Below are 20,947 nucleotides of genomic sequence, written 5' to 3'. Positions count from 1 at the left end.
CACTACACAGGCAGTCATACGACAACATATAAATGTATCAAATTAACAGGTGCACCTGGCATTACACAGTGCTGGTGTCGAATAGACTTCAATTTAGAAAAGTAGGTTATATGTGAGGAGGGCAACAAGAAAGCCTGCTTCACACTGGTACTGACAGGCAGGCTCTCTCTAAGTGCTGTGCCAATTTGTAAGATATGACCTTTGACAGAAAATAGTTCAATCCCCGGCTCTGGTCAGGGCACGGGCAGGAGGCAGCCAATTGATGTGCTCTTTCAATCCAAGTTTCTTTCTCTCTCTCTCTCTTTCATCCTCCCTCCCCCTCTCTCTAAAAACCAATGGAAAAAATATCCTCGGGTGAGGATTAACTAAAACAATAATAAAATAAAATGAAACTGGAGGGAAATGCTTGAGTGCTGGGGCCAAGGAGGTGACAGTGGGTGAGGCCCGTCAGGCCTCAGACAGCGGAGGGGGACAGAAGCGGCCACTCACCCCGCTCAAGCACTTCCCTGCAGGAGTGAGGGCCGCAGCTGCCAGATCTGCTCTTTCCAAGGAAAGCAGGTTTTCATTAAAAATCTCCTCTTTTCAAAATGTTGGCAACTAATTTAAATATTTTTTAAAGATTTAAGATTAGGGATCTATGGACATCTAATAAGTCACAAATAGCTGTTTTAAAATCCTTCCTGGTAACTGTGAAGGAAGTGTACATGGATCAGAAGTAGACACTGTGTGACATCACGTGCACAGGTGCACACACACATGCGCACACACACGTTCCCACACGCGCATGCATGCACACGCACACACACACCATCTTTAAAAAGGAAAGGGGGAAGCAAGCAAAGATGGCGATCTGGCCCATACAGCACCACCTGGGGGGATACTTGCCGCTTTGAAGTGTGTCCTCTGAATGTAACTCTAAAATGGGCTTTGACAGGAGAGGCCTGGATCTACGGGAGGTGGAAAAGAGGAGAAAGAGGAGTCAGGCAGCTTATTCGCTGCACAAAGGCAGACCCCACTGGAAAAGCGCAAATGCGATGGCTGCTGCGGTGGGGACTCTGTTCAATTCCCTTTGGCCCGAGGCACCTGGGGAAGACTTCAGGGGACACGCGTCTCGGTCAGGTCAGCTAAGCATCACCCTCAGAATCTGAAGCCAACCACAAACTGAGCGAGTCAGGCTGCATCAACTTCCTGGCGTCGCAGTGCGTGTCTCGCCATCTCTAGCTGTCCACCCCTTCTCAAACAAAACCCCAAAGACACCTACTAATTCTCACAGGTAACTCAAATAATTTACTTACTCAGACCTAAAGTTCAGTAACATGTATGTGATAACACCCCCAATCAAGACTATGAAAAACATCAGCGCGCCAAACTGCCGGTATCCCAGCCAGCACGCACGGACGCGTGCCTGTCCGCTCGGAGAGCGCGCTGACCTGCATCGAGCCTCCTCACGCCTACTCAGAGCTCGAACAAGCTTCGTCGTCCTCTGTACTTCTCAGAGCATGAGAATTGCCATAATCGTCCAAAAAGCACATTATATGTAAAACATTCTTTTCTACTTGGGAAGGGTAAAAATCTTATTTTCATTGGATAAAGTAGAAAAAACAAAGTTTGAAAAATATTTCCAGTTTGTGAGGATTAGGCATTTCTAAAGGACAAGCTTAAGCTTTCATGCTTATTAAATTTTGTAAATATAAGAATTAGGATTTTGTTTCAGTGGCTGATTTTAACAGGAGGGAGGAAGCCTGGGTGAACACGATTAAGAAACCTTGACCTTGGGCTTGAAGTTAAGGTTTAAATCTCAGCTCTCCTCCTTGCTAGCTGGGTGGCCTTGGGCAAATTAACCAAATTTCTTTGAACCTCAGTTTTCCCATCTGTAAAAGGGGCTAACAGCACTTAACTCATGAGTCTGCTCTGAGGACTGGGTGAGACAACTCAAGTTGGTGCCAGGCAACAATAAGCTGTCAGCCAAGCTCAGCAAACTCTTTGTCTACAACTCTGCAAACTCTCTGAAACCTGGAATGGCCCCATAATAGCTCATATACACTGAGTGGCCAGATTATTATGATCTCTGTACACATAATAATCTGGCCACTCAGTGTACTTCTCTTGAGTACCTCATTTATTTGATATCAAAGATACTATAAATCATGCACCTGATCAGTTTTCCCATTTGCACTGGCTGATAGAAAGCTCAGGGCAAATAGGTGGTTGATCTCCAGCAAAAGTCTAGAATACTTTTGGTACCCATTTGAGATACAAATACACTGAGTGGCCAGATTATTATGCATTCAGAGATCATAATAATCTGGCCACTCAGTTTTATAATCACTGATTAACTTCAGTCTGTTCACTCATTCAAAAAATATTTACTGCACGTCTACTCTGAACCAGTACCTCTCTCTGCCCTGGGAATAAAGAAGCAAACAAAATGCACATGAAAAATCAAAGTATCACACTACTCTCCCTGGAGAGCTGTCCCAGGAGAGGGTGTGTTGCATTTTGAAGATTGCACGACATGTTGGAATGGGGGTCCCAGGGCAAGAATGAAGGTGGGAGGTGGGCAAAGGAAAGCAGTGCACAAAATGAGGTCCCGGCAATCCACACGTCCCCCACTGAGGCTGGCTCTGAATTCTCTCTTCAGGCGAAAACCACACTTACTTGATGCTGTGCACCTTTCTCGTGACTATGAGTGGGAAGTCGACTTCAAAATATTTACTTGGGAGAAGATCTTGATCCTGAGAAAAAAACACACAGAAATCTTCAGAATGATGTATTCATGCTTACATTTACTGGTCATCTTCACGGAGCAAGTGTGAGGCCCCGAAGAGCAATGTGGCACCTAGGATTTTAAACCAGGGGAATGATACGGTCAGAAACGCATTTTCCAAATGACTTTGGTCTCAGCATGAAGAGCGGATGGAGGGAAGTTAGGAGGCCACTGAGGTCATCTACGTAAGAAGTGATGGGGAACCTAAACTGGGGGATGGCCGCTGCGGGGGAGGTGGGAGTAAGAGGTACTTTGGAAGTAGGACATGACAGTATTTTTCAAAAAGCAGTTTGGGACCTAACAGGTCAGGAAATCAATGTATGTAGCAGGTCTGACCAGCAGTTTGGGGATGAAATAGAATAAAATAGCAAGCATCAGAAAAAAAGGAAAAAAAGCACGTGATGAAGGCTAGTATTATTTTGCGATACATTTTGCTTTTTCTGTGAGAGGAGTGTGGTGGGAGATAAAGCGCAGGCACTAGAGCCGGGCGCGGGTTCAAATCCCAGCTCACCACTTGTTTGCTGTGAGGCCTCGGGAATGGCACTCCACTCCCTGGGCGAAAAGTAGAGAAATGATAGCACCTTACGGGGTTGTGAGGACTAATGAGGAAATACACAAGACCCTCAGAACAGGGCCTGCCTCACTCAGCGCCCCCTGTGTGCCTTATCATTTAAAGACACAGGTACACAAATGTGGGTCCTACATTTATTTCATACTGGGGCTGCAGTAAAAAAGCCTGAAACACACACACACACACACACACACACACACACACACACACACACACACGGCCTGCTTCCCTTTTCTGCCTTTGCTAGCTTGGCTGAGACGGTCTCGAATGCCTCCTCTGTCGGCTGTCACCACCTGCGCAGACTGTAACAACACCCCCTGGTGTCTCTCAAGGTCAGTCACGTTGCAACAGCTCTTCACTTCTCTGAGACCCAGCAAGAAACAAGGTGCCCACACCTGGCCTACCTGCCCAGCGTCTCCCTCCAGAGACACTTTAACCCCCTCGCGCCCACGAGCACTATATCCCAGAAATACAGAACTACGTATTTTAAGGGAGACAAAGAAGAAGAAAGAAGAGAAAGCTGCCGGCTGGCAGAACCTGGTGGCAGCACTGGTCCAGGAAGGGCAAGGCCGGCACCCTTGTTTCTGGCTTGAGCACCTGGGCGGTAAGAGGACAACACAGGCAGAGCCACAGGAGACAGAGAGCAGTACACAGGGCGGCAGACAGGCCCTGGGGCTGCACAACAGGGGCAGAAATCACGAGCAGGGGACCCCAAAAGGCGAGTATCGGAATTGTGGGATCCAGCCATCCCCCACCCACGTGGAGAATGGTCCCCAGTTAAAATCTCAGGGGATCTGGTCTGGGGGATGAGGGGAGGGGAGGGAAGGAGGAGGAGGCAGAAAGAGAAAAAAAAGAGAAAGAAACGGACAAGAACAGATTTTACCCTTCAATACACAGTATTGCTACAAACCAAACCATCACTCAAATTTCTACTACACCCTATCAACTGCGTCTCCTGTACTGCCTACCAGGTGCAAAGTCCTTATGGGATGCAACCTACAGCACCCCGTGCCGTGCTAACTGCCTCAATGGAGCGCACCGTGTCACTACAGCCGCATCTCTGAGCAGCCCTGGCCCGGCACGAGGCACCTGGCACCGGGCAGCAGCGAACGTGCCCGCCACACCCGCTCTGCAAGGAGCCTACCGGCCCCGCACACGCGTGCAGGCCACGGGCTGAGGCGGCGGCGGGCAGCAGCCGGCGGCTGTAGACGCCTAATGACCCCTCTCCATATACCTTCAAGCCAGTACGCGCCTGTGAGACGGACAGATGGGTGTTCGTACGTGAAGAAGGCTGTGAGGCTGAGAGCGTGGGCTGCTCTCACCCACTGCGCCGAGGAAATGACAGCGTTGCACAGGTCCTTGAAAACGCTACTTATAAGGAAATCAACGGAAACTACTTTTGTTGTAAGTTTTGTAAGGTGCATAAAACCCTTAAATTAATCTAGCTGTTGTTCCCCTAGTTGGTTTGTAGCGATGTTGTGGTAAAGGGAAAATGTGATTTTAGTAAAAAAGCAAAACAGAAGATTTTTATCAAATATTACAATGCAAGAAAAGGAGGAAAAGGGAGAAGAAAAACAGAAAGAAAAGAAAATTTCCATTTTCTGGGTGTGCAAAGACCATGAAGACCTATCCCAGCGCATGGGTGGGTTTTGTGGTTGGTTAACTTTGTGTGGAGTGTGTTTCTCAGTGTGGGAAACGGGCTTTCCGACATCTAGCTAGTCCACGGCGCCCACGCCACTGTGCCTGCAGCTCGAACGGAATTCAGTGGTGCCCTCCGTGTCTCTTCTTTGCTCCCATTTTTTCCTGCAACGTAGTATGAAGTATCTTATCCTTTTCTGTGAATTCCAATTTGCCTTAACTCTTTCTGTAAGAGTTCATTCAAGCTAATGAAATAGAACTCTTTGACCAGATGAGCTGGTCATGCCTTGTAAGAACAGCACCGGCTTTTAAGAGGCAGTCCATAAAGGTTGCTGAAATTCTGCCCTTTTAAAAAAGAGAGAGAGAGGAAATGAATAAAGGTGGCCCAGAGTCCATCTTCTACAGGACTTGTTCCTTTTTATTTCTTTTCTTTTTTTTTTGTTTTTGTTAATCCTCACCCAAGGATATTTTTCCATTGATTTTTAGAGATGGTGGGAGGGAGGAAGGAGGTGGATGAGAGAGAAAGAGAAACATGGATGTGAGAGAGACACAGCCACTGAGCCAAACCGGCTAGGGCAGGACTTGTTCCTTTTTGAAGAGCTGCCCACGCACTAGCTCACTTGAACTTGGTAAGATTCTGAACAGAGGTCGCTGCGGAAGGGAAGCTTCTAACACGCACACCCAGAGCGTTCACAAAACAGACGCCATCTCTCTCGCTCTCATGGCTGTGGCAAGTGAGGCCGCAACTTTTTTTTTTTTTTTAAGATTCAAATCTTTTTTAAGAATATATTTTTATTAATTTCAAAGAGGAAGGGGGAGAGAGAGAGAGAGAGGGAAATATCAATGATGAAAGAGATGCGTCGATTGTTTGCCTCCTGCATGCCCCCAACCAGGGGCTAGGGACCGAGCCTGCAACCAAGGTACATGCCCTTGACCGGATTCGAACCCAGGACTCTTCGGTCCACAGGCCAATGCTCTATCCACTGTGCCAAACCGGCCAGGGCGAGGCTGCAACTTTTTATTCTGTGAATCTCTGACACTCCACTCCAAGTAGCTCGCATGTCACAGGAGCAGGGGGGTCACCCAACTCCACGTGTAACTCCCAGAGGGCAGCCAGGAGCAGCCAGGAACCACTCAACTCAAAGGGGACCGGCAGGGCCGACCGCTTCACAAGCTGCGAAGTCGGCACTGCTTCCCTGGCGGAGCTGGCCTCTGATGGTGCAGGAATGGCGTTCCAGGGACACCGGGGGCTCGGGCCCGGAAGGTTTCACTCGCCCATATTCTTCCTTCGTGACGAGGCTGGGCCTTCCCCTGCCTGTTCTTGCCTGCTGCCTGAAGACAGAGCCTGGGCCCAAGAGCCCACGACCGAGCTCACACAGTAGGGTGGCAGAAAGCCCGTGACTCCAGCCACGCCTCTGCAGGCACAGCTGTGGACCATGCAGGTGGAAGCTGCAGTAGACAGCGAGACCAGTGGACACGGTTTGCTGCCCCTTCAGAGAAGCGCATAGACCTCTAACACAGGCTCAGCAAACTTTCTGCAAAGAGCCAGAAGTATTTTCGTCTTTGCAGGCCCCATGTGTCTTGACGACTCGACGTGGCGGTCCTGTGCTAAAGCAGCCACAGAGAAGATGCGCCTCCCTGGGCGGGCTGCGTGCCGATGAACCCGAGTCACAGAAACAGGTGGCCCGTGCGGCCTGGGCTCTAAAAGCGCAAGCAAGCGTAATTCTGTTCTTTGCAAAAAGAGGAACTTTCCATTTTTAAAGAACTCCTTAGAGCAACAGAAACACCTCCACAAAGAACGTTCAGACGCTGTGCTATTCTTCCTCACTGCTGACGGGAGCCTCGGGTACCTCGCTCAGAAATAAAACCTCAGATTTATTTACTACTGACCCACCTGCAAGACAGGAGAAATACAACCAAAAGAAACCACACACCAAGTCCAAAGGTGTCAGGCCCAGCGGAGGGATTTCTCCAGAGGCCCCTGTCCACACCCCGCCCCACTCTCCACTGCATTCTGTCCAGTGCCTTGCGCCACGTTGTGGTCACTGTGTTAGAGGCACAATCGACCCACAGAAAAGATGCCTCCAAACAAGCACGGGGCTGCACACAGAGGAGAGAACAAGGAACCCGGAGGCTGAGCTGTCCCACGTTCCCAGGCCACGCAGCTCTTGGGGCCCCGGCTGTGCACACCCGCCTCACAAGCTCTCATGGAAACTCATGAAGTCCTGCTTGTAAAAGCGCTTCGCCAATGGGAGGTGTTCTTGTCTGAATGGAGACTGCAGGGCCAGCACTCAATCCTAAGACCAAGTAGAGGCCGCTGAGTTCTTGCTCCGGGAAAGAAAGGCTGGGAGCTCCAAGACGACAGGCCTTGCCAGCTGAGCTGCTCTGGGACCAGACATGCAGGCCAGGGTACGCCTCACGCTCTGACTTATCTTTGTGTCCGTCTGCAAGAAATCTGGGGGTGCAGGTACCCCTGTGACATCTCAGAGAAGAACCAAGAAAAATCTATACAAACCTAAAAAAAGTAAATGCAACCAGTGAGGTCTTTGTAGGGAAAGGGCTTGGGGTAGAATTCCGGCCCAGGAAGCAAAGACCAGCATTGCAGTCGTGGTTCTGCCACTAACTAGACCCGAGTCCCCTTTCCTGTGCGTGAGTGCGCCTGTTCCCGGCCCCTCACAGGGCAGTTAAGGGACCCGATCAAAGAGCGGCTGCAAAAGGCTCTGCGTCACTTTACCATCAGCCAGCTGTGCAAGTCTCCAAATTGTACAGACACTGTCATGCCCACAGTAAAATCCTAGCGTCAAAATCACTAGTACACGTGCTCTTTGTCTCGGCAATTCCACTAACAGAATGTTTTCTGCTTTTCACCCGTTACACGAATTTTCATTAATGCCCTGCTTGTAACAGCAAAAGATGAGAAACAACCCACACGTCCTTCACAGGACCTGGTGCGATGAAGCCGGGGCTGATGGAGGCTGGGGGCATGGAAGGGCTGGGGACAGGGGTGTAGACGGGCTGCAACCATTTTAATATATTTTACTGCATCCATTTTAATATATTTTAAATTTTTTGAACCAGGTGAACATCTGCAAAAATAAATGCAAACAACTGGGAAAAGAGGCAGGGGAATTTTAACTCACCTTTAATATCCAGAAGGTGGTATCCATCCCAGCCCCAAGGTTTAAAATCTGACAGTGACATTCTGTCTTCCGTAGGAATGCCTTTATGAGCTGACTGATGCCTTGCACTCGAGCGAAATACCCTAAGGAAGAGACAGAGGCACAAGCGGTCCCTCAGTGCCGACAACAGTGGCCTTGCAAAGCCCCCGCAGAGGAAGCCGCAGCCCCTCGGTGATGAGCAGTGGCCTTGCAAGCCCCCCGAAGAGCACACCCGAACACCCCGCCGCCTCCTGAGGGGTCAGCAGGGGGCTGCACACTTCACCCGAGACAGGGCAACTTTGAGGCCCTCTCCCCCTTTTTCTTAAAGCCGTCTGAAGCAAACTGAGCACAACCTACGTAAGTGTGGAATCAACTCTCTATCCTAAGAGAACTAAAATGTCCTATAATCTTACTGCAGGAAGACAAGGGTTTTACTTCAAAACATCCGATCTAAATGTTCCTCTTGAAAATGACCTCTAGGAATGTGGCCTCTTGAGCTTTTGCACAGCCACAGAGAAAGCTAGTCAGCATGGATCCTGGGAAATACATAGCCTTTCTGCACAGCGGGAAGCACTCTCCGAGTGGGTTGCAGGTCCCCAAATGAGACATTCAAACCCAGAGAGAGAGGAAGGGAGGGAGGAGGCTGACCGGGTGCCAGTGAGCCAGCCAGCCTGGCAGGTCCCGGCCTGGGGCACTCACAGGAAGCCTGCCCAGAGACCGGAGGGAGGGGGCGGAGCCCACTCAGCCAGGCTCCCCCCAAGCTCACCCTCTGTTCAGAGCAAACACCAAGTCCTTATTCTCAGAAATGCCCATTGAAAACGTCTGCATTTCTTATAGACCCTCTAGGATCTTCAGGGCCAAGACTCCCTGCTCACACAGGAGCGACTGTCACGTGGTCAACTTCTCAGTCAAATCTTTTGACTTCCTGATGGTGTCAGCAACCATTCAGTAAGGCAGCAAAAAGTAATCCCTCTGTAACAGGCACTTCACAGTAAAAGGTATATAAATGGCTTTTCAACATACGATCTTCAACCTTACCCTTAAGTAAAAGGAATAAAACTAAAACTACTCTACAATAGCATTTCTCAATATCAGATTAACAAAGATTAAAAATTTCACACTGAGCCCTAGCCAGTTTGGCTCAGTGGACAGAGCGTCAGTCTGCGGACTGAAGGGTCCCGGGTTCGATTCCGGTCAAGGGCATATGCCCAGGTTGCGGGTTCGATCCCCAATAGGGAGTGTGCAGAAGGCAGCTATTAATGATTCTCTGTCATCATTGGTGTTTCTCTCTCTCTCTCCCTCTCCCTTCCTCCCTGAAATCAATAAAAATATATTTTAAAAAAAACTTCATACTGATGGCCAAGATTTGATAATTACTAAAATTGATCCAAATGTAATTCCACTTTTGTATGGTTTGAAACTTTCCATAATAAAAGTATTTTTAAAAATAAAAATAGAAATTTTTTCTAAATAAGAAGTTTCATAATACGCTTGTTGGTGAGGATGTTAGGAAATGAGCACTTTCATATACTACTGGAGAGAGTGCATCCTGGAACTCTCTGTTTAAGAATGAATCCCCAGCCCACCAGGCGTGGCTCAGTGGTTGAGCGTCGACCTATGAGTCAGAAGGTCACGGGTTCAGAAGGTCACGGGTTAGATTCCCGGTCAGGGCACAGGCCCAGGTTCCCATCACATCCCCAGTGTGGGGCGTGCAGGAGGCAGCTGATCGATGATTCTCTCTCACCACTGATGTTTCTTTCTCGCTCTCCCTCTCCCTCCCTCTCTGAAATCAATACAAATACATATTTTAAAAAAAAAATGAATCCCTGAAACTTCAGACCACTCAGCTGACGAGAAGATGCTGGGGAGAAAAAGGGCCACTTGCCTCTGTTAATTTCAGGGGCCTTCCTCTCTTTGCACAGCCTCACAAGGTGCTGGAGGTAAGGGTCGTCCCAGTAGCCAATGCTCACTGCAAACCTGAGGGGAATGAAAGAGAAGGCGTGTGGGTAGAGGTCTGTGTATATTCTGACCAAGGTTCACGGCCACGTTCCCAGGAACCAGGTCAAGGATCCAGAAGGAAATCATCGGCCTCAAAGGCCACAAACTGCCCATGCAGTGTTCCATGACACACTGAACAGACTCACCACCCCCCTTTATATTCACACGCACTTCCCATCACGTTTCCTACAGTGGCCATTCTCACCTCTATCTTTCCTCTTATGACTAATTCCTTCCCCAGAGCCTTAAACAGCTAATAACCTCACCCCATCGTCACAATTTATTCACTCCGCAAACTCACTGGCCAAAGCTTTTATCAGATAACTAAAAAGTTCTATGTCGAGAGAAAGGAAATTCAGAAATATTTGGCAAGCATCACTAATAACGGCCTACGTTTTCCCTGACTCTGCATTTTGTGCCAGTCATTTCACATCCCTTAAGGTGGTCACAGTGGGGAGACCAGGAAGAAACAAGACAACTACGCCTTGCACAATGCTCTGGTGTCCTAACCTCTCTCTACCCCGTCTACCCCTACGCGGGAAAGTTCTAGTGTTCCAAGTCTGGGAGCTGAAGCCTGATTACACTGGAAGCCTCCTGGCGACCACGAGTGGCACCAGCCTAGGACCACTGATGAGTGACGGAAGGAACCTGGGTCCCTAAGGCCCTGGAGCCTGCTCTACCTCCCCAAGGGCATTGGTGAGGTAATTCTTCACCATTTGAGCCAACCTGAGCCAGGCTGGTGTGACTTTCAGCCTAAAGCATCCTACCTACCACCCGAGGAATGCACTCAATCCCATGTTGCTTGATAAGGAAGCTGAAATTTAAGGGGTATGGATGTGTGTGTCTCCCAGGTAGGTTCTGAACTCCCCAAAGCAGATACTATCGCTTTTCTTTTCTTTATATCTACTGACAAGGTTTATTGCAGCCCTGACTGCAACAGGTACTGATTCTGAAAAAAGATTCCCCCATAGTACCTCACATTTATGTTTATACAACCACAGACACTTACAAGAAAGTGCCTGTGTTCAGCTACTCAATACAGCCGCTCAACACAGAAACAAAGTCCTCGCTAAGCACACCACTTGCTACAAGCCTGGACTATCCGAGGAAAACACAGTACAGGCAGTCCTCGGGTTCCGCAGGACTCGACATACGTCGTTTCATGGTTACGTCGCCATCTCCCATTTATTTATACAAAAAAAAAAAAAAAGTTCCATCATTTCGACATATGTACATATGTGTTTTAGGTTATTTATTATTTATTTACCACAAGTAAAAGTCAGGAATTGTTATCTTTCTTTTAAATATTTTTTAATGTTTCACTTCATTACTGCTGTGTGTGTGCTCCATGTGAGTGACGCAGGGGCTTATGTAGGTGGGTTCCGACTTACAGCGAAAATCGCGTTACGTTGCACCGTAGGAACGGATCTCCGATGTAACCCGAGGACCTACTGTATTACAAGAGTAAACTTGCTCAGTGGTCCAAAAGAGTATTTCACAAAATATCATGAAATCAACTGAATAATCTGAAAACCTGCACTTAAAAAATGAAGTAGAATACAGGAAACACCCGTGTGTGTTACACACCGAAAGGGATGAGACTTCTGTGAAGATTTTGTTTCACGTCTTTGTTGTAAGTTTTCTCACGGAGTTTGATGAACAGATTTCAAAGGATTCATCTAGTGCCATCTAGTGGTCACTGCCTAGTGATGAGAACACCATCGAACAGTTAAAGCAAGCCTGTCAAACTCTCAGCTGGCTGACCACATGCTGCCCACAAGGAATATTTTTGCAGCCCAGCCAATATAAAGGTATGTAAGAAACGTTTTAATAAAAATTTCATAACTTAATTTTTACAATATTTTGTTATACATAATCTCTTATATAAAAGACCCATGGCCATCACCCCATAACGCCGTCATGACCAAATGAGCAGCGGCTCTCGCAGCAGGCGGGGTGGGACGTGAGCTACTAGCTGCGGAGAGCTAGAGCAGTGGAGAGCTACTAGCGGTGGAGGGCGGGGCGGCCAGCTGAGGCAAGTGGAAGCAAGCGAGGCTGGGCCTCTAGTCTATATAAATAAAAATGTAAATGTTCGTTTGTTCAAAATCTTAAATCTCCGAAAGTTCTTCACCGATTGCTTTGAAATTTTGACACAACATTGCATTCGAATACACGTGTGTTTTTATATACCTTATACCTACTATTATATAGATGTCACACCTGTGACAGGTAAAAACATGCTTTTTTTTGGAAAACAGCACCATCTGTTGGACGTAAAAGCAACACACGCTATACTAAATATTTTATGATTCCATTTCAATGTTTCCAATTTACGATCCATCTACGATTTCCAAATTTCCAATTTTACGATTCCATTTCAATGTTGATAATGATTGAAGATTTGTGCTTAGAAATCGCAAACAAAGTTCTCAATCAATTGGGAATGCCATCACCGAATCGATCTGCTGCTGCTTTGTTCGATGTAGAATTGCGTCGTGAACAAAATTACAACACAGGTGATCTTTTGTCGTGTGTGCAATCAAATATTCCTAAGCTAACGCTTGAGCAAAAAGGCATTTACAATCAAATAATGCAAACTGTCAATAACGCGGTTGGAGAAATCTTCTTCTTAGATGCGCCAGGAGGAACTGGTAAAACGATCCTAATTAGATTGATTCTGGCAACAATTTGATCACAAAATGACATAACCTTAGCTCTTGCGACATCCGGCATAGCTGCGACATTGCTACCAGGTGGAAGCACTGCTCATTCCGCTTTGAAATTGCCATTGAACATGCAATTCATTGAAACTCCCACGTGCAACATTTCCAACGCATCCGGCATGGCAAAAGTATTGCAGAAATGCAAACTTATTGTTTGGGATGAATGCACAATGGCGCACAAAAAATCGCTCAAGGCTCTTGATTGATCATTGCAAGATTTGCGTGGAAACATCAGACCATTTGGGAACGCATTAATATTGCTTGCAGGAGATTTCAGGCAAATATTACCTGTAATTCCTCAATCGACACCAGCGGACGAAATAAATGCTTGCCTGAAATACTCTACTTTGTGGCAACATGTAAAGATATTAAAATTACCTACAAATATGCATGTCCAGCTGCAAAACGATCGATTAGCTGAGATATTCTCACATCAATTGTTGGAAATTGGGAATGGAAAGGTGCCGGTTGATCTGACCTCAGAACAAATTTCATTGCCTCATAACTTCTGCAATTTAGTGACGTCAAAAGAAGAATTGGTTGAAAAAGTATTTCCCAATATTCAAACCAATTATAAGAATCACGATTGGCTGAGTGAACGAGCTATTCTTACAGCCAAGAACAAAGACGTCTACGAACTTAACTATTATTCAGTCTAACATTCAAAGCGAGGCAGTCACATACAAGTCCATCGACAATGTTGTGGAAGCAGATGAAGCAGTTAATTATTCAACAGAATTTTTAAGTCACTCGATCTGCCAGGGATGCCACCGCACGTACTGCAATTGAAAATCGGCATGCCAATTATCATGTTGCAAAATATCAACCAGCCAAAGATTTGCAACAGCACGCAGCTTGCAGTAAAAAAATTAATGAGCAACGTCGTAGAAGCAACAATCTTGACAGGACCTTCCACAGGTGAAGATGTCCTCCTATGATTCCAACGGATATGCCATTTCAATCTAAGAGATTGCAATTCCCAATTCGATTGGCGTTTGCAATCACCATCAACAAAGCTCAGGGCCAATCTTTAGAATTGTGCGGTTTAGATCTAGACACGGATTGCTTCTCACATGGACAATTATATGTTGCGTGTTCTAGAGTCGGCAAACCAGACAATCTCTATATCTGCACAGACAATGGAACAACAAAAAATACTGTATACCCACAAGCATTGTTAAAATAAACATTAGAAACGTGCTCTTTCTCTTTTCTTTCTTTTCAATTTAACCAGACTGAGCCACAGCAACGCGTGGCCAGGTACAGCTAGTTATTAATAACGAACTACAACGTTTGCTAATGACTGATTACTATAAGCGTGTTGCATTCATTTCTCTTATGCTCCACACCATTTCCCTCCACTAATACTAGCAGCAATTATTTTAGAGCCGATGGCCACGTCTTTAGTCTTGGACTGACTTGTTTGGTGTGCGCAACAGGAAATATTTCGCTTTCAGAGAACAAGAAAAATAGGTTTATTTGTGTTACGCTTATTAATTTGTGCAGTTATTCAGTGTCTGGTAAGTTAATGTTCAAGAAAAAATATTAATTTTTATTAAAATGTTCTATTATTTTATGTTAACGATGACTTATTTCAGTCCTTTGTATTCAGCATGTCTCTATCGAAATAAACCTACGTTTCTATGAAAATTGAAGCTTTCGCTTTTTGCAACCCACATAAACATAAACCTTGTTTATTTGGCCCATGTTAGCCTTGGAGTTTGACATGCTTGAGTTAAAGGGTTGGAAGGGGCCTTGGAAATGATCTGGTCAATCCAGTGCAAGAATCCTTTCATTGGTATCAAGCCACTCACTCCTCTGCAAAGCCTCTGCTGGACAGCAGATCAGCTGGCCTCCCTCCAAGCACTCCTTGTTGGACTATTACTGCACTGGTGGATAACAAAGAGCAGTTTCTATTTCTCTCAACTCTGTACTATCAGTTGATATTAGACCATTGATTCAGTCAAGCAATATTTATTGTCTGCTCGATGCCAGGCAAGACGGAGAAGGGCCAGAGGCAAAGATAAACATGGGATTATGAGCAGTGAAGGGCATGGTAACAGGAGAATAAGGGGATCTTACTGGGAGAAGGGGAAGGGAAAGGCCTCTGGAAGGGGGATGGCGGGTTGAGCCCTACAGAATGGAGAGTCACTGTGCAAAGGGCCCTGCAGACAGGAGGCCCGGCTGACAGACGCGCTCTGGCGTGGGAATGGACTTGGAGTGTCCCAGTAGCAGAAGGTGGGGGGTGTGGGGGGGGGACTGGAGAGCAGTAAGGAAACAGGAGAAACCGGGGAAGAGGTTGGAGAAAGAAGCAAGCTCAGGCCACAAGGAGCCTGGCAGGAGCATGGGACTGACCTCAACAGTACCCAGCACATCTGACCACCATCCCATGAGTCCTACTTCCCAGTGTTTCTAACAAGTATCTCTCCAGTCTTCACAACCGTAAACCTGCACACAGGAGTCTTCTGTTTTACTGTATTCTACTTCATTTTTTAAATGCAGGTTTTCAGATTATTCCATTGATTTCATGGTATCGATGGGTCACAACTTACTGTTTGTGAAACACTCTTTTGGACCACTGAGCAATGTATATGTGTTTTGGACCCTGTATATGTATGTGTATTGAGTATGTATGTGTGGGTATTATGTAGATACTAGAGGCCCAGTGCATGAAATTCGTGCACGGGGGGGGGAGGGGTGTCCCTCAGCCCAGCCTGTACCCTCTCCAATCTGGGACCCCTCGAGGGATGTCCAACTGCCCATTTAGGCCAGATCCTGGTAGGATCGGGCCTAAATGGGCAGTTGGACATCCCTCTCACAATCCAGGACTGCTGGCTCCCAACTGCTCGCCTGCCTGCCTTCCTGATTGCCCCTAACCGCTTCTGCCTGCCAGCCTGATCACCCCCTAACCACTCCCCTGCCAGCCTGATCACCCCTAACTGTCCCCCCCTGCAGGCCTGGTCCCCCCCAACTGCCCTCCCCTGCAGGCCTTGTCCACCTTCAACTGCTCTCCCCTGCAGGCCTGGGTCCCCCCCAACTGCCCTTCCCTGCAGGCCCGGTCACCCCCAACTTCCCTCCTCTGCTGGCCTGGTCACCCCTAACTGCCCTCCCCTGCAGGCTTGATCGCCCCCAACTGCCCTCCCTTGAAGGCCTGGTCCCTCCCAACTGCCCTCCCCTGCTAGCCATCTTGTGGCGGCCATCTTGTGTCCACATGGGGGCAGCCATCTTTGACCACATGGGGGCAGCCATCTTGTGTGTTGGAGTGATGGTCAATTTGCATATTACTCTTTTATTAGATAGGATAGAGGCCTGGTGCATGGGTGGGGTCCGGCTGGTTTGCCCTGAAGGGTGTCCCGGATCATGGTGGGGGTTCCCTTGGGGCGTGGGGTGGCCTGGGCGAGGGGCCTGTGGTGGTTTGGAGGCCAGCCACGCCCCCCGGCAACCCAAGCGAAGGCCCTGGTATCTGGGATTTATTTATCTTCTACTAGAGGCCCAGTGCATGATTTAATCATGCACCTGGTGCACCAGCTGGCTGGCTGTCCGCTGGTGCACCAGGCCTTTCGAAAGCCTCCGGCACGGCGGAGGCTTTCGAAAGGCCTTGTGCCAGAGCGGACAGACAGCCAGCTCCCCCACTTTGGCTTTCGATCGCGGGGGAGCTGGCTGTCTGTCCGCTGGTGCACCAGGCCTTTAGAAAGCCTCCAGCGCAGCCATGGCGCAGACGCTGAGCTCGCGGCGCCACTGGCGCCGTGAGCTCAGCGTCCTGCTAGCCCAATCAGCTACCCTGGCCACCCTGAGTCACGCCTCCTGCGCCTCCCGCTGGCCCAATCGTGGGTGTAGCGGAGTGATGGTAATTTACATATTACCATTTTATTATGTAGGATAATTGAAACTTTGTAGCCTTGAGTGGAGGCCAGGGCCAGCCAGGGTGGGAAGCTTGGCTTCTTCCATTGCCGGGGAAACCCAAGCCTCCTACTCACTCCGTGGCCGCAGCCATCTTGGTTGGGTTAATTTGCATACTCGCTCCTGATTGGCTGATAGGCGTGGCTTGTGGGTGTAGCAGAGGTACGGTCAATTTGCATGTTTCTCTTTTATTAGTGTAGATGTGTGTATGTGTGCTTGTATTGTGTACATGTATATGTGCAAATACATATGTGTATAGATGCATGTGTGCATATGTGTATTTGTGTGTGTGTGTGTGTGTGTGTGTGTGTGTATATGTACATCCATATATATGCAACTGCAAAAATCAACTGAACATTCTTGGCATTCGTTTTCAAGTTTGGGATTTTAACTGCATACTGCTTGTGGTCTTTAAGATATTGCTCCACCTTGCCCTATCCAGTTTGGCTCAATGGATAGAGCATCGGCCTGCGGACTGAAGGGTCCTGGGTTCGATTCCGGTCAAGGGCACATGCCCAGGTTGTGGGCTCAATCCCCAGTAGGGGGTGTGCAGGAGACAGCCAATCAATGATTCTCTCTCATAATTGATGTTTCAATCTCTCTCTCCCTCTCCCGTCCTCTCTCTGAAGTCAATAAAAATACATTTTTTTAAAAAGATATTGTTCTACCTCTCATTTTAAATTTTATTGTTGTTCTTTTACATCTTTAGTTACATTTTTTGGTTCCTACTTTCCTGTACATTTTATGCTTGGTTCAGAAATGAAAGCCAGGAAGCAAAGTCTTCAGGGCAATAGACTCTTTACCTAAACAGAGTCTGGATTTGTTTCCCCTCTTGTGAGCTCTTGAAAGCTTCTTGTCACTTTCCTAAGTAGATCTATAAGGCCCACCAGGGGAATCCCCTAAAAAACCGGGCCTCCGAACCAAGAAGTCCCGCAGGCTGGTGTCCTCCCAGAGGAGAGTCTCTCCTGGCTCCACCCTCTGGCTCCACCCCACACCCAATCGCGTGACGAGGACTAATGTGATCTAAAATCTACGGTGTCTGTTGTAAGCAGTCATTGTATGGTGGGCAAAGAGTAAATGGAAAAGGAACCACTCACAAGAGGGTAAAATAAGAAGAATCCAGTCAGTCCTCTGTACAATGCCCCTTATCCAACATTAACAACAAGTAGTCAATACAGGACATAACAAGATCATGGACCTGAACAATGCGAACGTACTTCTGGGGGAAAATGAAACATTTACAAACATGTATTCTGAATGTTGCCGCCCAGTCTGCGGCGTGCCTCTTCATTTCCTTAGTGTATCTATTTTTCCTTAGTGGTTAGTGCGCATGCCAAGATACTCTCCTATGTTCTCACATAGAAGCTTGATGGCCCTCGATTTCCATTTAGGTTTATGAACCATCCCAAATTAATGTGTGTGTTTGGAATGAGGTTCGGGTCAAGGTGTTGCCACTTGAAATTCCAGTTGACCCACAGTCATTGGTTAAAAAGACTTCCCTTTCCCCACTGAACGGATTTGGCATCTGGGCAAAAGTCAACTGGCAGTATGTGTGTAGGCCTTTCTGAACTCTCTGTTCTCTCACTGACCTGCCTTTATGCTAAGACCACAGTTTTGATTAACGTAGCTTGACAGTAAGTCTTTAAGTAGTATTAAGCAGTCTACGTTCTCCCACTTTGTCCTTCTTTAGAAGATTTTTTTGGGTATTCTAGATCCTTTGCGTTTCTATGTACATTTTAGAATCAACTTATTCATTTATAAAAAAGATGGCTAGGATTTTGATTGGGACTACACTGACTCTATGGATCCATTAGGGGCGAACAGAAATCTCACCAACACCAAGTCTTCTAATGCGTGAACAAAGTATACCTCCCATTTACGTAAGTCTCCTTTAATTTCTCTCAGAAGTGTTTTATAGCTTTCTGTGTAAAGGTATTTCATACCTTTCATTAGATTTATTCTTAGACAATTTACATTTTTGATGCTATTATAAATAATATTTTTAAATTTCATTTTTTGCCCTGGCCAGTGTTGCTAGGTGGTTAGAATGTCCACCCACAAAAGGGTCTCAGGTTCTATTCCGGTCAAGGGCACATACCTGGGTTCCAGGTTTGATCCCCAGCCCTGGTCGGGCGCATGCAGGAGGCAACCAATTGATATGTCTCTTTCACATAGATATTTCTCCTCTCTTCTCTTCTCTTCTCTCTCTCTTTATCTCTTCTCCCCCTATCCCCTGCCCCCCCCCCCCCCCCCCGCTTACTCTCTCCCTTCCACTGTCTCAAAAAACCGATGGAAAAAATATCCTCAGGTGAGTATTAACAACAAAAAATTCATTTTCCTATACATGAGTGTATATTTACAATACATCTGACAAAAGACTCCTACCCAGCTATGTAATGAACTACAATATAAGTCAAAACCAACAGTGACATCATCAATAAAAATGGGCAAAAAACTTGGACAGTTCACAAAAGATGTAGGAATGGCCAATGGGCACATAAAAAAGGTGATTAAGCCCTAGCTAGTTTGGCTCAGTGGATAGAGCATCAGCCTATGGACTGAAGGGTCCCAAGTTTGATTCCAGTCAAGAGCACATGCCTAGGTTGTGGGCTCAATCCCCAGCAGGGGGCGTGCAGGAGGCAGCTGACCAATGATTCTCTCTCATCATTGATGTTTCTATCTTTCTCTCCCTCTTCCTTCTCTCTGAAATCAATAAATATATATATATATTTTTTTTTTAAAAAAGGTGCTTGACCCTGGAGAGGGTCAATGGGGGTGGGGGGAAAGGGGAACATCTGTAATACTTCAACAATAAACATTAATTAGTCACCAGGGAAATGCAATGTAAAACCATAGTGAGATGCTATTTCATACCCACTGACGATATGGAGTGTTAACAAGGATGTGGAGTTTTCATCCTTTGCTGGTTGGAAGTGTAAACCGATAAACCACTTTGGGAATTAATCTGGCAATTAAATATAGACCCAGCCTATGACTACGCAATTCTACTCCTAGACATCTACCCAAGAGAAATGAAGGCCATGTAAGAATGTTCATGGCAGCCCATTCACAATGGCCCAAAACTGGGCACAACTCAAATGACCCTCATCCGGTGAAAGGACAAGCAAGTCAGAGTGTGGTCACACAGCATTAAAAGCACCAAACCACTTTACACGGACAGGGGTTCTCTCCTCACCAAACACGAGCCAGGTTCCTCTGAGCCGTCTTCTCAAATAGGCTGTAACCTTGGCCTATAATATAGAGACTTGGACAAACACCAACAGTTTCTAAGAGCTCAAGGCCACAACCCCAGGGTGACGCTAGTCCCACTTAGAGTGCCTGAGAGAATGCAAGGCCGCCAGGAGCAATGTGCAGCCAACATTAAAGATACTCCCCTTCTCCAGGTAGCAAACCCAGATGGCTTCCCGTGGACCGTCCCCTCCCTCCCTCCCTCTTTTTGTAATTTTTCACTTCTCTGACTCTACTCCTGACTCCCCCACCTCCCGAAAAACGCCCCCTGTAGAGCTGCAGGCGAGTTACTCACACAGGACTCTTTCCCTGTTGCAATAGTTATTGCTGGCTAAAGCCTGACCTTACCATTTTAACCAGTATCTGGCTTCATCTCTGACAACATGAATGAATCTCAACAAACATGCTGAGTGAAAGAAATTACAAAAAGAATGCATACTGTCTGATTCATTCGTATGATGTTCAAGAACAGGCCAATCTGACCCATGGTAGCTGAAATCAGAAAATGCTAGTGAGGTGGGGGCAAGGAGACCAACCAAAAAAGATAAAAGCGGCCTTCCTGGAGTTTCATAAATATTCTGCATCTTGTTGAGTGGTGGTTCACAGATATGTATAACTGTCAACACTCATCAAACTGAAAACTGAAGACTTGAGCACTTAATTTATAGGGTGTCCCCCAAAAATGTATACATACTTTGAATAATTATAAAGGCAGTGTTTATTAAAATACATTTCATTTTCAAAATTGAGCTATCAGTTGTTAAAATGTGCATATATTTTTGGGACACCCTGTATGTAAATTATGTCCCTCTCTCCCTCCTCTATTTTCTTCTCTTCCCCTCCCCTATCCCCTATCCTCTTCTCTCCCCACTCCGCCTCTTCCTCTACCTCTCTCTCCCTTCTTCCCTCTCTCCCACTCCTCTCTCTCTCTCTTCCTTCCCCC

General features: G+C 46.9%; 1 protein-coding gene across 1 annotated transcript in view; it reads right to left on the bottom strand.

Moving 5' to 3' along the window:
• The window catches only part of LCMT1 (leucine carboxyl methyltransferase 1), a 44,858-nt gene that overhangs the window by 16,393 nt on the left and 7,518 nt on the right, over window positions 1-20,947 (bottom strand). The window contains exons 2-5 of the mRNA XM_079791962.1: window positions 10,020-10,111; window positions 8,117-8,238; window positions 2,659-2,735; window positions 886-947 (exon numbers count right to left, since the gene is read on the bottom strand). Of these exons, the coding sequence (XP_079648088.1) occupies window positions 886-947; window positions 2,659-2,735; window positions 8,117-8,238; window positions 10,020-10,111 (353 nt within the window). The remainder of the gene's footprint in view (window positions 1-885; window positions 948-2,658; window positions 2,736-8,116; window positions 8,239-10,019; window positions 10,112-20,947) is intronic.

Source organism: Cnephaeus nilssonii, assembly GCF_951640355.1.
Source record: "Cnephaeus nilssonii genome assembly, chromosome: 2".
In the NCBI taxonomy this organism is placed as follows: Eukaryota; Metazoa; Chordata; class Mammalia; order Chiroptera; family Vespertilionidae; genus Cnephaeus; species Cnephaeus nilssonii.
This window is presented reverse-complemented; position numbering and strand designations above follow the sequence as displayed.